General features: G+C 31.5%; 2 protein-coding genes across 2 annotated transcripts; one reads left to right on the forward strand and one right to left on the reverse strand.

Moving 5' to 3' along the window:
• The first annotated feature begins 733 nt into the window (after positions 1–733).
• Positions 734–9,960, forward strand: LOC146141320 (uncharacterized). The gene is made up of 12 exons (XM_083392883.1): positions 734–867; positions 1,345–1,507; positions 2,735–2,832; positions 3,138–3,305; positions 4,149–4,331; positions 4,935–5,044; positions 5,470–5,574; positions 6,435–6,548; positions 7,046–7,151; positions 8,411–8,504; positions 8,615–8,667; positions 9,573–9,960. The coding sequence occupies exons 2-12, from the start codon at positions 1,413–1,415 to the stop codon at positions 9,632–9,634; spliced, it is 1,188 nt and encodes a 395-aa protein (XP_083249009.1). The 5' UTR covers positions 734–867; positions 1,345–1,412; the 3' UTR covers positions 9,635–9,960.
• A 2,800-nt stretch (positions 9,961–12,760) lies between these two features.
• On the reverse strand, positions 12,761–14,560 carry LOC146141321 (receptor-type tyrosine-protein phosphatase epsilon-like). Its single transcript, XM_083393036.1, has 3 exons — positions 14,522–14,560; positions 13,779–13,914; positions 12,761–13,244 (listed from the first exon to the last, which is right to left on the reverse strand). Exons 1-3 carry the CDS (start codon positions 14,533–14,535, stop codon positions 13,170–13,172), a joined length of 225 nt encoding a protein of 74 aa, XP_083249162.1. The 5' UTR covers positions 14,536–14,560; the 3' UTR covers positions 12,761–13,169.
• Positions 14,561–14,572: the final 12 nt, after the last annotated feature.

The raw sequence follows: 14,572 nt of genomic DNA on the forward strand, positions 1-14,572 counted from the left end.
TTCAGTTAAAACAAAAACACATAACAACTCCTTCCTCTTTTAAACCACACAAGCACAGTTTAACAGTCACTGTGTTGTGGTTGATGATTTGCTTTTAAAAATCAAGACTCTAAAACGGTTCAATGTCAAATAAAAGAAACATGAATATTCTGGGATTGTTGGCTGTAGGTTCAGTTCTGTTTGTTATTTCAAGCTCAGGTAGGCAACTTAAATAATTCTAATATTGCTACAATTATAACAACAATAACAAAGCCAAACCATAATTTTTGGCTTATAATAGAATAATTTCAATAAATTGTAATATAGTTAAGATTAAATCAATTTTCTTGGGTACACTATGCATGGATCTGTAATGTGGCTTGATAATAAATTTCAAAGCCAAAAAGGTTGAGTAAATGAAACCTTATCAACACCGCTGTACCTGTTCAACACCTGAAGGTGCTGAATTATGCCCCAACTTTCGAAACTCAGATTGAAACAATTGCTTTCCACCTTTTATAAGTGATGCTTGAATTGCTTCTCAGGCACACTAACTGAAGATGATAGAAGCTCGTATCGAAACGTCTTAATCAAGATGATGTCAACCTACTCGACCTTTTTGTCTTTGCAATTTATTATTAAGTTAAATCAATATATTATATAAAAAGGGACTGTAAACAAAGTGATGTAAAAATGAGTTTATTTAAACAGAAAATTGCAGTTCGTCATTAATTGGCGTTGAAGACAAAGTGTTGAAATTATCAGATGATCTTCAAAATGCAAATGAAGCCGAGAACAATTGTTCATTGTTGGGAGGACATCTAGTGGTGGACAATAATGGAAAAGTCAATAAAAGTTTAATAAATTTGGCGGACACATTAAGAACAGGTTGAAATAATTACAAAAATAAATTAAAAAGGAAAAAAACAATAATTCCACACCACCAATATATTGCATTATTATTGTGAAAAAACAGTATATTATAACCGACAATGCAGGATCTAAACAATAAAATGCCTTTTTATCAAAATTAAACTAAATGTTATGCGATAACTACTAATAGCTATCGGGCAAATTAGATAATATTTCTAATAGACTAATATCCAACAACTCCACACACTGGTGACATTTTATCTGAAACATTATGGTTATAGCATGTAATGAAACTATGTGAAATAAGTCAGCTACCCCTATTATAGCAAAATGTTTAATTCCTTAATTTCTGGCACTGTGGACATCAAATCTTGCCTCATATTGTTATTTTAGATTTGTGTGTTTCAAAAAACAACTCTCAAGCCTCTGATTATTGGGGTTGTTATTTTGATATTTTTTTGAGTATTATTTAATTAAAAACAATATGTTAAGGTCTCACAAGAGTTTACATTTTCTACAAATTAAATGTTAGCCATCCATTCCATCCAACGCTTTATGGAATGTATTACAAATACTCTACTTCACCACTTTTGAATGATAGTTGGAAAAGTGCAAGTGAATTGGGGCATCTGTCCTACATAGACCTTTACTCAAAGTAAGTTAAAGTAGTTATTAACAGCAGAATAATGAGGTACTTTGGGCCAGACACCATTAATAGATATAACAGAGTGTTGCTCACCCAGCAGTTTTATATAAACAATCAATGTTTAGACGCCTTCATCAGGATAATGGCATATCATGCAAGACAGATTCCTTATAAAGCGACTAATTTCAACCAACCAAACATATAAACAGCGATTACTAACTCGCACCAACTTAGTGATACAAGCTCAGTGGTGCAAAAGCGGCCCTGTATAAATGTTAAATATACTATATATATATATATATATCGCCAGCAAAAGCACCATCAGTATATTTTTATTTTAAAGAATGTGCAGACTTTGTTAAAGTTGAACAAAGTATGAATTATGAAGTAATTAAAGACATGTTAAAAAACTACTAAAGTTCCAAAATACAATACTTTAGTTAATTTGCTGTTTAAAACTTGTTAATCTGCTCCAAATTATGTTTGTAACGAGAAGGGTTTGATAATTTCTTTGTTTGTTAATATCGATGTACTAAAGGGAACACGCTATTACACAGCTAAAATTTTTTTTTGATTATAAAAAAACACTTCTACCAAACATACAAGTTGTAGAGTGCTGTGTATTACCAACTAGCCAAATTGATTTTGCACTTACGTGCTAAGATGTCTGTGTTATTTTGCAAGTGGCGTGCTGTGCCAGATTAGTTTGTTATTTGCATACTATGTCGAAGCAATGTTAATATCAGGCGAGCGTTGCATGCCATTTTTTTCTGTTGTGAGTGTTTGGGCTTGTGTATTTAAGATAAGCAATCCACTTGAAAAGTAAACTTCTTTTTTGTTGACTTGCATACTGTAAACTGCGCTGATATATTTGTAATCTTCCTTTTGCTCACTTATTTCCCAGTTCAGGTTCAATCTTTTTGTACACCTCGCTTGGCCATAGAATCATTTATCAGAGGTGCGTTAACGGGAGGTAAACAACATCTCCGTGTTACTTAACACGGTCAATGTTTTATGGTCATGATCAATTTTTTATGGTCATTGAGTCATGTCATATAATTTGGCTATAAAACTTAGTTTTGAATTATAGCAACAAATAATAAAATGTCTACTACAAAATAATTTTTGTTGAAAACTCAATTTTCACGAAATCTAACTTTAAGTAGTTTTAAAACTCAGGTCTTCAAATGCTATATTTAAAATTATGATCAAGGTTAATGTTGTCCTGTTTTTTAGAATGGCCCCCGGTCGGATGGCAATATACTTTTGTTATGCCCTTAAAGGTATGATATATAAATGGGCAGTAACAACCGATAGAACATGTGCTGGAGAGGGTAAGAAAAATATAGGATATTATGAAACAGATTACTCTTTGATGGGTAATAAAAGTATATATTGAATAATGTTTACTGTAGAAATCATACTTCTGTATGTCTGAATACAACCTCCAGATATTATCTAAAGATTTATTGAAAACATTTACAAAATGCTACCTCCTTCTGTATGGGCTTTGATATCATTCTTTGCCTAACTACAATCTCCAGCCATTATACTTCAAAGATTTACTGTAATCTTGAATAACTAGTATTGAATAAAAGTTAAGCAAAACATTTAAGTTTCACAATTTAAATAAATTTAGGTTGGGATCTTGACTTTAAATTGTACGGAAGTGAACTTGCAAACCCTGGACATAAGCTTATTTATATTTATGCGCGAAAAATTCTTCACATGTATTCATACCGACTGACAGACACCATTGGTACATTCAAGAACCACACTGAGCAAAATGGAACCTTTTATGCACCAGGTAAAATAATATTTCTCACAATTATTTTGTTTATTTATTTGAGTTGCTGAATTTACAACCAACAGAACAAAACTTTTAGACCACCAAAAAATATACTTGAATTGTAATATATAATATATATAAAAATAATATTTAAATTTTTTTTTAAATTATATTTAATTCACCCTAATAAACATTTTCTAAAGCTGTAGAAAGGAATGATGTCAAGGTAAATTATTAAAATTCATAGAAATAACAGTTTACTTTGTGTGAAATGTTGAGTAAGACCAGAAAGTTGACGTTTTAAATGTATATTTCATTCACCCTAATAAAGGTAACTCAAAAAGGTCACCATAACAATAAATTTAATAACTAAATGAGTTGTTTTTTGATTAATTTTTTTATTTGTACACTGAAAGCCATGGCAGACTCACTGAATCTGTTGATCTATGATGCAAGCAGGGCAGACTAGAAAAACAACTAGCCTTGAGTGAGATTTAAACTCATGACCTAGGCCATACTGGCACCGTTGCTCTACCAACTGAGCTACACAGACTCAGAGTGGAGCAAGTCAAGAAACAACCATAGCACTGTTGCCTCTTGCATCCTGTTTCGCAAAACAAGCCTGCAGTGACATCGTCAATACACTGGCACAGTCGCTCTACCAACTGAGCTACACAGGCTTAGAGAGAAGTGAGCCGAGAAACTATCATAAGCCAATGCTTGCCACATTTTGTTAAAACAAGCAACTTTACATTGAAGGGGATCTACAAAACCGTATCTATCTAGGAAAAATTTAGTTGCATGTTTATCAAATCAAATTGATATCATTAAGTTACTTCACAATAACATAAACAATCTCAGACATCAAGGTGTTACTTGGAGCCAAATGGAATTCCAATCAATGGCTTTGGAGTGATGGAACAATTGCTAATTATAAACCTCTTAACTCTTGCCAACAAAAAGCTTTGTCATATGAGGTTAATGGATGGAAAACAGTTAACGTTGAATGCACAACAAAAGCATTTTACGCTTGTCAAATCACTTGTAAGTAAACTTGTAGCACAACAAATATTTAGATTGGCTAGTCAAGTGAAAAAACATAATTTTAACAACATAAAAAATATAATTAACAACAACAAGTTTTAAAAGTTCTTTGAATAAAAATCAGCCAACAAGGTATTAAAAATTAAAAATATAAAAATATATGCATTTCGCCGGTTAAATGTCATCATCAGTTTTTTATCGTCGGCATTATGTGTTCTATTTCGAGGGCAAGATTCTGTTGTTGAAAAACATACCAATTTTTTTTTAATTATAAAGGGGGATTTGGGTAATCTTCTTCAGGGAAATAAACTTGTAACTTTACAGAAGGGTGTATATACAATGAGCCAAAAAACGAAAAACCAAGGTGGCAAAACGAGGCGAAAAAAAGAAACAAGGCATGAATAAAGGGAGAACGCGATAACCAACTGCAGCTTTCTAATTGCCGCTTCTGAACAAAATAAAGTTACAAGTTTATTTCCCTAAAGAAGATTACCTAATCAAAACTTCGGCACTGAATACATATTTGTCAGAAGAACCCCCTTTATAATTGATACAATGCCTGGCAGCAACGGTATATTCAAAACTTTTTTGCTTTGTGGATAGTTAAACCAGAAGTCCACAAACCAAAATGCAACGTGACATCCGGAACAATCAAATGGCCACAGACTTTTGCCAACTTAGCACAAACTGAGGGCTACAAAGTTGAAATTGAGGTAGGAGAGATTATTTTCATTCACAATTTAAGTTATCAAAAATAAATTTAAAATATTTGTATTATTACATTACCTTTTCTGCTAAATAAAAACAAAGGCCATAAAGTTTATTTACACAGATTAGAGTTTAATATGGCAAAGGTTTTATGGGCGCTGGTCTAGAATCCTACCACTTATTTAAAGTAACAAAACGAGCTGTTATAATGGAAATTGCAAGAAATAAATAAATATGTGAGAATAAATATAATTAATACTTGACCCACGCAAACCCAAATACTATATTGAACCCAAACCCAAATAATGTTAGCAATCTAAACCCTGGGAATGTGGTAGGATTCTAGACCAGCGTCGTTTTCTATAAACTCTTGCCCACTACATTAATCTTTCTTTCTACAATTATCAACCCCGTGTTGTTTTCCTTCCAGGTAAAAATTAAGACCAAAAATTGGGAATCTGTGAGCCAGCGTCATCCATATAATTTACAAATCAATTTCAATTTACTTCAAAATGCAGCTGATTACTCAATTAAGGTACAGTAAGTAGCAAAAGTCCTATAATTAAAGCATTCACTTTTTATAAACTTAAAACAGGTCTCGGCAATATTCACTGGATGTTCAAACTTTACAATTGAATCAACTTTGGAGTTTACAACAGCCACAAAATATCAACAAGAGTAATTGGGGCAAAAGTCGTTTCGCCAATGCCTTGTGTTATACAAGTTCATTACAATAACAACAGCAATGAAAATACTTCATATATTGTGAGCATTATTTTACTCTACTACAAAAAAAACTCAAACTAAACTGTATAAACATATGTGTAAGAACAATAGTAAAAATAACTCAGTCAACTCAGTCAGTAAAAATAACTCACTCCGATAAAATAACTCAGTCAGGCTTTCGGTTAATCTAATATGAAGAGTTAAGGTGACAAAATTTGTTTCAATGTAACTGCATAAACTGTGAAGTTTGTATATTGACAGCCCGAGTATGACCAAGGTTGTGAGTTTGCAAGTTTACAGCAAGCAATAATGCTACGGTTTTATTAAAGCCCATACAGAAGTAGGTATCATTTTGAACATTTCAAGTAACTCTTTAGACTTTATTTGACTTGTTCAAAATGCTACTTAATTCTGTATGGTCTTTGTTCACCTTCAACCATTATTCCACAAAATGCTACAGTTGTTTCTCAAGTTTCTTCCCGTTTAGCCTGCCTAGTTCAGTTGGTAGAGCAGGTATGGCAGGGGCTGTGAGTTCAAACCTCACATCTAGTTTGTTTTTGTTATTCTCACCTAAAGCAAGTTGCCAGACAAAAACAGCGATCTGTTTTACTTTGTATTTTCTAAGCTTTCAACAATAATACAGCTAACAAATTATATAATTGAACTTAGATTGTCGGACAAAGCTCTGTGAACTGTACAACTCATATCCAAGCAACAAAAGTGGATGGAAAGATTACAATTGACCTTAAAGATCATATGGGTGGAGGAAAAGTGGATTTTACAGTAAGAATGTGTTTAAAAATATCTGAAATATGCACTTTGTAGTTTAGTTTAATGTAATTTACTGCTTCAATTAAAAAAATTATGTTTTCTTGATTCATCTTATTTTATGTTAACACACTAAGGATTTTTGATAAAATCGAATCGGAGTCGATACCCAATTCCAAGTGGTAGTATCGATACTTGTCCCATAAAGAAGTGTTATCCGTGCTCAATTCAATATAATAATTTACTGCAATGATTAAAGGTAAATTTATAAAAAATTAGTAGGTAGAACACTGATAGGTAACTAAACTTCTTAAAAGCAACACTTGGCTCAATAACTGAATAAAATTACCTTTTAATCATTTAAATTTCATCTATTTTGCCTCTTTGATAATAGTAATAATGTCATTTGGTGTCCAACAAGATTGTGACACTTTTTGTCCAGAATATTAGGAATTGATTTTGGAATAAAATGTATCGGACATACCTGGTTGATATTGTTCCTTGTATTGCAGATCAAAGATTTAACTGATGTTTCATGCAACGACAAGAATGAGTTTGTTTCTGTGAATGGATCCTGCCTTGCGCCAAGCTACACAAACAAAAGCATCTGCGTGAAAAGTAAGAATTAAGATGTATTTTATAAAAGAAACAAATAGCAAAAATAAGATGACAAAAGTAAAACACAAAACTTTTTGTTAACAGTATGAATATATTTTAAGATACTTTATACATCTATTTTTAGAAGAGTTGTTAATGTCGCTAAAGTTTGTAGCGATATATAAAAATTTACAATAAATCTTTTCCTTTTTAACAAGTTGTCAAGTAAAATCTAATAACAAAACACACATAACTAAGGGTTTCATCAACTGTGTAAAATACTTTTTGATTTATTTTACTGTGTTTTATTCTCAGTTGTATATCTACTTAAGTTTGATGCTTGTAAGTCTTACATACTTGCCTGCATATTTGTTATACTAATATCTCTTTACAAAAATTGCACACAAGTCTCGGCAAAACTTAAGAATCTCTAATACAACACTGTTTGGGATATAAATTAATATAATAAAAGACAAATAGCAATTGTTAGAATTGTAACTGCAGAATGGTCTATCGATAATGTGTTAAGGTCACAAACACATAACTTAAACTGGCAAAAAATAAATTTAAAGATATATACATATATTTTTTTTAAGACATTTTAAATTATAAATCAGTTCGTAGACATTTAAAGACCTAAAAATAAAATAAAATAAAATGTGGCAAACCTGTGATTACAAGTAAATTTGATGATTAATTCAAATGATGTAGTGCAAACTGAGCATACACTTTTTACTGTGTTCTTTCTCAGTAATATATATACTTAAGTTTAGTTGTAATATAAAGTATCACATACTTGCCTGATTTGTTTGTTATAGAAATATTTTTTTTTCAAAAGTTATAAAGTTTCGTGCAACACTTAACAATCTTTAATGTAACACTGTTTTGGAACCATTTTCCTACTCAGTCTTGACATAATTACTGCAATATATAGTAAAAACAAATACCAATTGTTAGAATTGTAACTGCAAAATGGATCACCACTGCTAGTGTTTAGGCCAGACACTTTATGAACATGTTAAAAGACATTGTCAGTATATCTGAGTTAACACATTCTACAAGAACAAGATTTGCGTAAAACGAAAAAAAAATTGCTTTTACATAGTTAAAATAACCCAAAAAATATGAGAAATGGCCTCGTTCTGAGTATAATAGGTCCGGGCCGGATAATTTGCATTTGTGGGATCTGATCAGTGAACCATGGCTTACCTCTGGCCAAGGTGATTTCAAATACATTCAGTGCAACATAGTTAATATTGTACTTTATTATCCAAACACAGATTCCGACTCATTATATGCAGCTGTTGGAAGTATATCTGCCATTTCTGTGGCAATTATTATTGCACTTCTAGGAATCATATATTCTTTAAAAAAGTAAGTTGCGCTATAATATTAAAATGTTACCAACTAGTGTGTGTTGACTTTATAATGTTTGGTCAATAGAAGTTTCAAAGTACTGAAAGCTACAAACCTTTAATTCACAGGAAAACGGTTTCCATGGCATCATCTTCACCATCTGTTAACGTCCAAAGAAATGGTAAATAACTTCATACCTGACACAACCTAAACACAAATTGTCTACAATAAAGTATGTTACAAACAGAAATGGCAGCATCATGGGGATTACACATCTTATTACAAAATGCTAAACAATATGATAAGATGTAAAAGCTCTTTAAATTGACCCAGATTGTGCATGTCAGTACCAAACTACAAAGCTGATATTGCCGCCAACTGTAAATTGCAAAGGTGAAACAGCATATGGTGGAATCTTTTCCAACCACATATTATGGGGGAATGTGCTATATGACAACCGTATGAGAGGATTGCCGAATATCCACCTTATTTTAGTTACGTAAATGGGAGAAATACAGGCTCGCAGCCGGACTCAGGACATTTGGCCAGAGTCGGACTCCGAATATTTTTAACCGACTACACAACCCTGGTATAAAGCGCCATTCAAAATTTATTTATAAAATTGGCAAGCTTTTTAAAAATGGCCTTAACATCCAACATTAGACAAAACATCTTGGTAATAATGACTTTATTGTCAGTTGCTGTAGCCTAGGGATTCATAAACTGGGGTCCATAGATCCCTTTGGGGTCCATGAAATAGCTTTAGGGGTCCATGAAAGCCTAATTAAAGTTTTAATGCTTTATTTAAAAAGTAATCTATATAGTTAAGGTTCGTTTCACACTTTTCGAAAACAGAAGATTTCTGTCTATTTGCATTGTGGCTTAAATTTATGACGTCAACTCTAAAAATTTGTTTTTGACACAGCGGAAATTTCTTTAGGGGTCCGTGTTAAAAAGGTTAAGAACCCCTGATGTAGCTGTTGTTTTTATTACAAAACAATAAAAGTTGCGCAACTATTTACTTACAAGTAAAACAGCCATTAAAATATTGTTTGTTATCAAATGCATGTTTCTTTATATTTGCAGAGTTTCCACAAAGAGCTAAACCGAATGCATTGGAAATGGAGGATCCATACATGAATGCATAGAAATCAAAAGTATTTAACAAAAAGTTTTACTGCAAATTCTAAACAAAAACAACGTCATCTAAGTTTTTAATTTTTTTGCTGTAATTGCAAAAATATCAGGGTATTTTGGAATGTTAAAAGCTAGTGTGGATTTTCAACATTATGTTTTTGAAGTTTATTAGTGTATTTTAAATGCTGTATTATTTCATATTATATGCTTCCTAATTTATGCCATTGGGGGGCCCAAAGCAAATGATAAATAAAGTTTTAGCAGGAATGATTTTTAAATTATTAAGACTCTTTATTCAACATTTTATTTCTTTTAAATAAAATAATTTTGTCCGTGAAACAAACTTTGGTTGAAATTTTAAATCAAAACTTTCTAGATTAATGTTTATTCAGGGAAGGCATTCAATTGGATGGCTGTTAAAACAATCAAAAAACACTGCAGTTTAAAAGGCTTTTATTAGGGTTTATTTAGGGCAGAAATTTTCTTGGAATAGGAGTATTACCATTATATTGTATATCATAGGAAACATAACCAACTTATCTTAAACCTAAACTGTATTTTTCTGAAATGAAAAACAGTTGACTGTTCATTGTATTTTTTGTTTGTTTAATGAATATGCCTTCTTGTTGTTACTTATTACATTATGGAGTGGGAAAAAATCTTTGGGCAACAATGCATACAAATAACGAAAACAAAACACTGACCAACCCAGCCGAGATAATAACCATTGAGTTTTTTCAAAGATTTAAATTTTGCCGTTGTTATTGTTGGTGATGTTCTGTGCATGCGCAAACCAAACATATCTTTCTATTTGTTTGTTGTGACTGTGACGTTTGGTGGCAATGTTGCGCTTACATAATTTTGTCATTTTTTTAATTATTCTAAACAAAAACTGTAAACTGGTAGTTTTAGAAAAACCTTGTTTTTAATTTTTTAACCTGTTTATGTGCATAGTGATTTCACATTAATTTTAACATATTGCTGAGAAGTCGTAATAAATATTCAGCCCGTTAAAGACCCTGTAAAAATATTAGGCATTAAAAACTTTTTTACAAAAAGTCACTTAGTATTACCCATAGTTCTATAAAGCTTAATATAAACATCATTACAAAATAGTTTTTTACTTTTACATAGATTATTTGCAACTATAATTTATGTATAATATTCTTTATTATCAATTTTGGAATAATTATTTTAAAGATTAATAATATGACATGCAAAATAAAATTAATGCATATTTAAAAACATGTTTTTACTAAATGTTGTAATTTCTGTTCATATTTATAAGTTTGCAAAAACGTGAAGATTTATAGTGAGCCAGGCAACACTTATTGTGCAAGAATTAACAAAATATACAGTTGTGCTTGCCACACCAATAAAAGTATGTTAAATAAAAATAATACACCTGGTAAAAAACAATCCTTAATAACTGCCAGTGATTTGCTTATGTACACAACAACAAGATTCCATACTCAAAAAAAAACACTGGGAAAAATAAGATAAATGGAAAACCTTACGAGAGAAACACAGTTTGCTTGTAAGCAATAATAAAAATATAACAAGATGATTGTATATAGTTTAACAAAAACATTGCTGTTAGATAATTAGAGACCAGGGCTGCGGAGTCGGTTAAAAACAACCAGAGTCCTAATCCGGCCAAAAAAATACACCCGAGTCCGACTACGACCAAATGTAAGATTTTGTCGAGTCCCGAGTCCAGCTCTGACTCTACAGCCTGTATTTTACCCATTTATGCCACTAAATTAAGGTGGATTTTCTGCAATCCACTAATATTGGTGCCATAATTGATCCTCTCGCATTACATGGTTTAAAAATATTTCACAATTGGCTATTACACTTTTACAACTTACATTTTGCCGCCTTAACAGTTTTAAAGTTTGATACTGGCATGCGCACGTCACAATCGGGTAGTTTTACACGGTCTAAATCGAGTCCTGAGTCCGGCAAAACAAACTGACTATTTCAAAATAAAAAAAATCGATTCTTATTTGCACATGTGCCTGATTAATCTACTTACATATATATATAAAAAATTATGTTTATATATATGTGTGTGTGCATGTGTGTGTGTGCGTGCGTGGACATCTACAAAGAAAACATTAAGTATTTCAACCCAAACAAACTAAAACAAGACATTACGGTGCAGAAGTATATAATTATTGCACAATAATCCTGATTAGGCCAACTGATTTCGGTACATATACACACACATATATAGGAATGACAAAAACGAACAGTGTGAAAATATATACTAGTGAGTGAAGTCAAGAAAAATAAATATATTTCAAGCGTTTCTGTGTGTTCTGTTAATTCATCTCTTCATCAAACAAAAAAACCAAAGCAACCAAAGGCTCAGTTGATAAATAAGAATTATAAAAAGTTCAGTGAAAAAAACGAAGATAAAAAATTAAAAAAAGGGAATGGTTTGAAGTGCAATTGTGGCTGTTTGCTTATAAACAATAATAAAAATATAAAAAGATGATTGTATATAGCTTTACAAAAATGTGGCTGTATGGATAATTACAGACATCTAAAAATATATTTCTTGCATAAACTCCATCATTGCAAAGTTCAACGTTTCTATACCATTAAATCTTGTGAAGCATTAGTTTATTTTGGCATTTTTTGACCATTTTATTCCTGGGCTGTTCTTGTAAAAAGAAAAAGGAAATATAAAGGAACATCTTTGGTGCCACATTTATAAAACAACTTTAAACTTGCTCTTTAAACATTTGGAGAGTTGAACTATAAATGCAATATTTTATTTAGTAGTTGCGAAACATTGTAATGTATTTTCTGAAAATTAAGTGTAAAAAGAAAAAGTTTATTTCAGTAGTTTAATAATTGGTGGCACTTTTAACGAAACATATTCTAATCTCAAATTAATAAATGCTACAATTACATTTACATCTATACTCCTATTGCCCATGAGAGACACCTCAAGAAAAACATACAAAATATAAAATAATGAGTCTCATCAAATTATTGTTTGTTTTGTTCAGAAATATGTTGGATGAAAAACTGATAAATATATTTCTGAAGAAAATAAATGGATTTTTATTTGCACATGTGCCTAACTAATCTACTTATATATTAGTAAGTGTGTGTGCGTGAGCATCAACAAGCAAATCATAGTATTTTAAAAAGTTCAGAATTAAATCACAAATAATCCTGATTAGGCCAACTGCTTTCCGTAATCCTCTCTGAAGGCATACAGTATATACACACACATATAAGAAAAAAAAGTGTGAAAATATATAACAGTGAGTAAAGCCAACAAGAAAAAGCAAATAGGGTTTTGAATCATGAAGCTTAACTAATACAATATAGTGCAGAACTACTAATATTTAACTTAGATTTACAGTGTTTCTGTGTTTTGTTACTCCATGTGTTTCACAAAAGATAAAAACCACAGCAAAACAAATGAATATAAAACTCTGTAAATAAGAAATATATAAAGTTCAGTGAAAAAACGAAGATAAAAAATTAAAAAGGTAATGGTTTGAAGTGCAATTGTTCTGGTTCCTATTTGTAGTTTGCATAAGTGTTGAACGAAGAAAGATACTCCATGATCACCAAGTATAAGAACTTGTAGCATTCCTGGTAAAAAACACAAGTTATTGGGTCTTAGGCATATTCACACAATATATTTGTTGTTGCAATATCACAATAAACTAGGTTTAAAGGTATAAACCAGATTGAACTTTTTTGTTGATAAATTTTTTTAAATAACGATAAATATATGCATGCTATTTTAATAAACTTAACAGGTTATCTATAATAATATAGCAAATAACATAAGTTTAAATGGCTCCTTGGAAAGGAATTGTACAACAAGGAAACATATTTAAGTGATAATAAACTGTTCCAATGTGTTAATCCAAGGTTTCTCAGATTTATTGAGTTTGGTTTTAAAAAAGATTTTTCAAAATTTGAAATAAATCACATAAACAACATGAAGAAGTGTTTATTTTAATTACATTTTAACTTCATTATGTCTTATGTTTTTTCGCTTACAAAGAGTTTGGTGGAAAGAATCAGATCTTCAAGGCTTCATTGTTTTACTTAACATTTAAAACTTGGGCTGCCGAGAAAAAGGTTGAGAAACACTGGACAACCAATTGTCTAACTAACCAGGTTGTCCGCCATGTTTGGTCTCAGGTCCCTCAGATCTTTCACGGTTCTTAAAACATCGACTTTATTCTGAGCTTTCAATCTTTCCAGAATGTTCATCAGAGCAATGAAGGTGCCGGTCCTCACAGTTCCGTCGCTGAAAACATTGATATTTTGAACAACAGGTTAAGTAAACAAATAACATTGTAGTTTTAAGGCATTGAGGGACTACAATTTCTAGTTTATTTCATGTAAGCAGTTTTTTAAATTGGCAGGTTCTATTTTTTTTAATTTTGCAAATGACTTTTTCGGAAATGACTTGACTGGGACTTAAGTCATTTCAAAATGACTTGTTTGTAACACTGTGTGTCAGGCATATACAGCATCCTGGTTTTTGTCACTGTTTAGAGTCGTATTTAAATGTAGAGATTTACCAACAACTGGCCTACATTTAAATCGGCGAGTCGGGTAATAACAACCAGAGACCGGCTCCGGTAAATGTACAATTTTAAGTCCTGAGTCGGGTTATGAATCTGCAACCTACAATCCAAACATTTACTTAATCAAAGGGTACAGCAATCCCCTCCTCAAAGAGGTGTCATATAATTCATCCACAGCAATACTTGGTTGAAAAATTTTCCACAATATGTCATTCAACCTTTACAACTTATTCCACAAGTTCAGAGTCCGACTCAGGTCAAATAAAATTAAAATTAGCTTTGTTGAGTCCAGAACCCGACTATACTGCCACCTTGTGTATTTACCTGCATTGAACCATCACTTTACTGCCACCTTGTGGACCCCCTTGCGACCTT

This window comes from Ascidiella aspersa, chromosome 6 (assembly GCF_963924565.1).
Source record: "Ascidiella aspersa chromosome 6, kaAscAspe10.2, whole genome shotgun sequence".
Lineage (NCBI taxonomy): Eukaryota > Metazoa > Chordata > Ascidiacea > Phlebobranchia > Ascidiidae > Ascidiella > Ascidiella aspersa.

What these genes read in the sequence shown, in the direction of transcription:
- LOC146141320 (XM_083392883.1), top strand. Translation starts at nt 1,413, where the DNA reads ATGTATTACAAATACTCTACTTCACCACTTTTGAATGATAGTTGGAAA. An exon ending in GCTACAAAGTTGAAATTGAG is followed by an intron (nt 5,045 to 5,469) that starts GTAGGAGAGATT and finishes TTTTCCTTCCAG; the next exon opens with GTAAAAATTAAGACCAAAAA. An exon ending in CAAAAGCATCTGCGTGAAAA is followed by an intron (nt 7,152 to 8,410) that starts GTAAGAATTAAG and finishes ATCCAAACACAG; the next exon opens with ATTCCGACTCATTATATGCA.
- LOC146141321 (XM_083393036.1), bottom strand. An exon ending in CAAACATGGCGGACAACCTG is followed by an intron (nt 13,245 to 13,778) that starts GTTAGTTAGACA and finishes GTTTTTTACCAG; the next exon opens with GAATGCTACAAGTTCTTATA.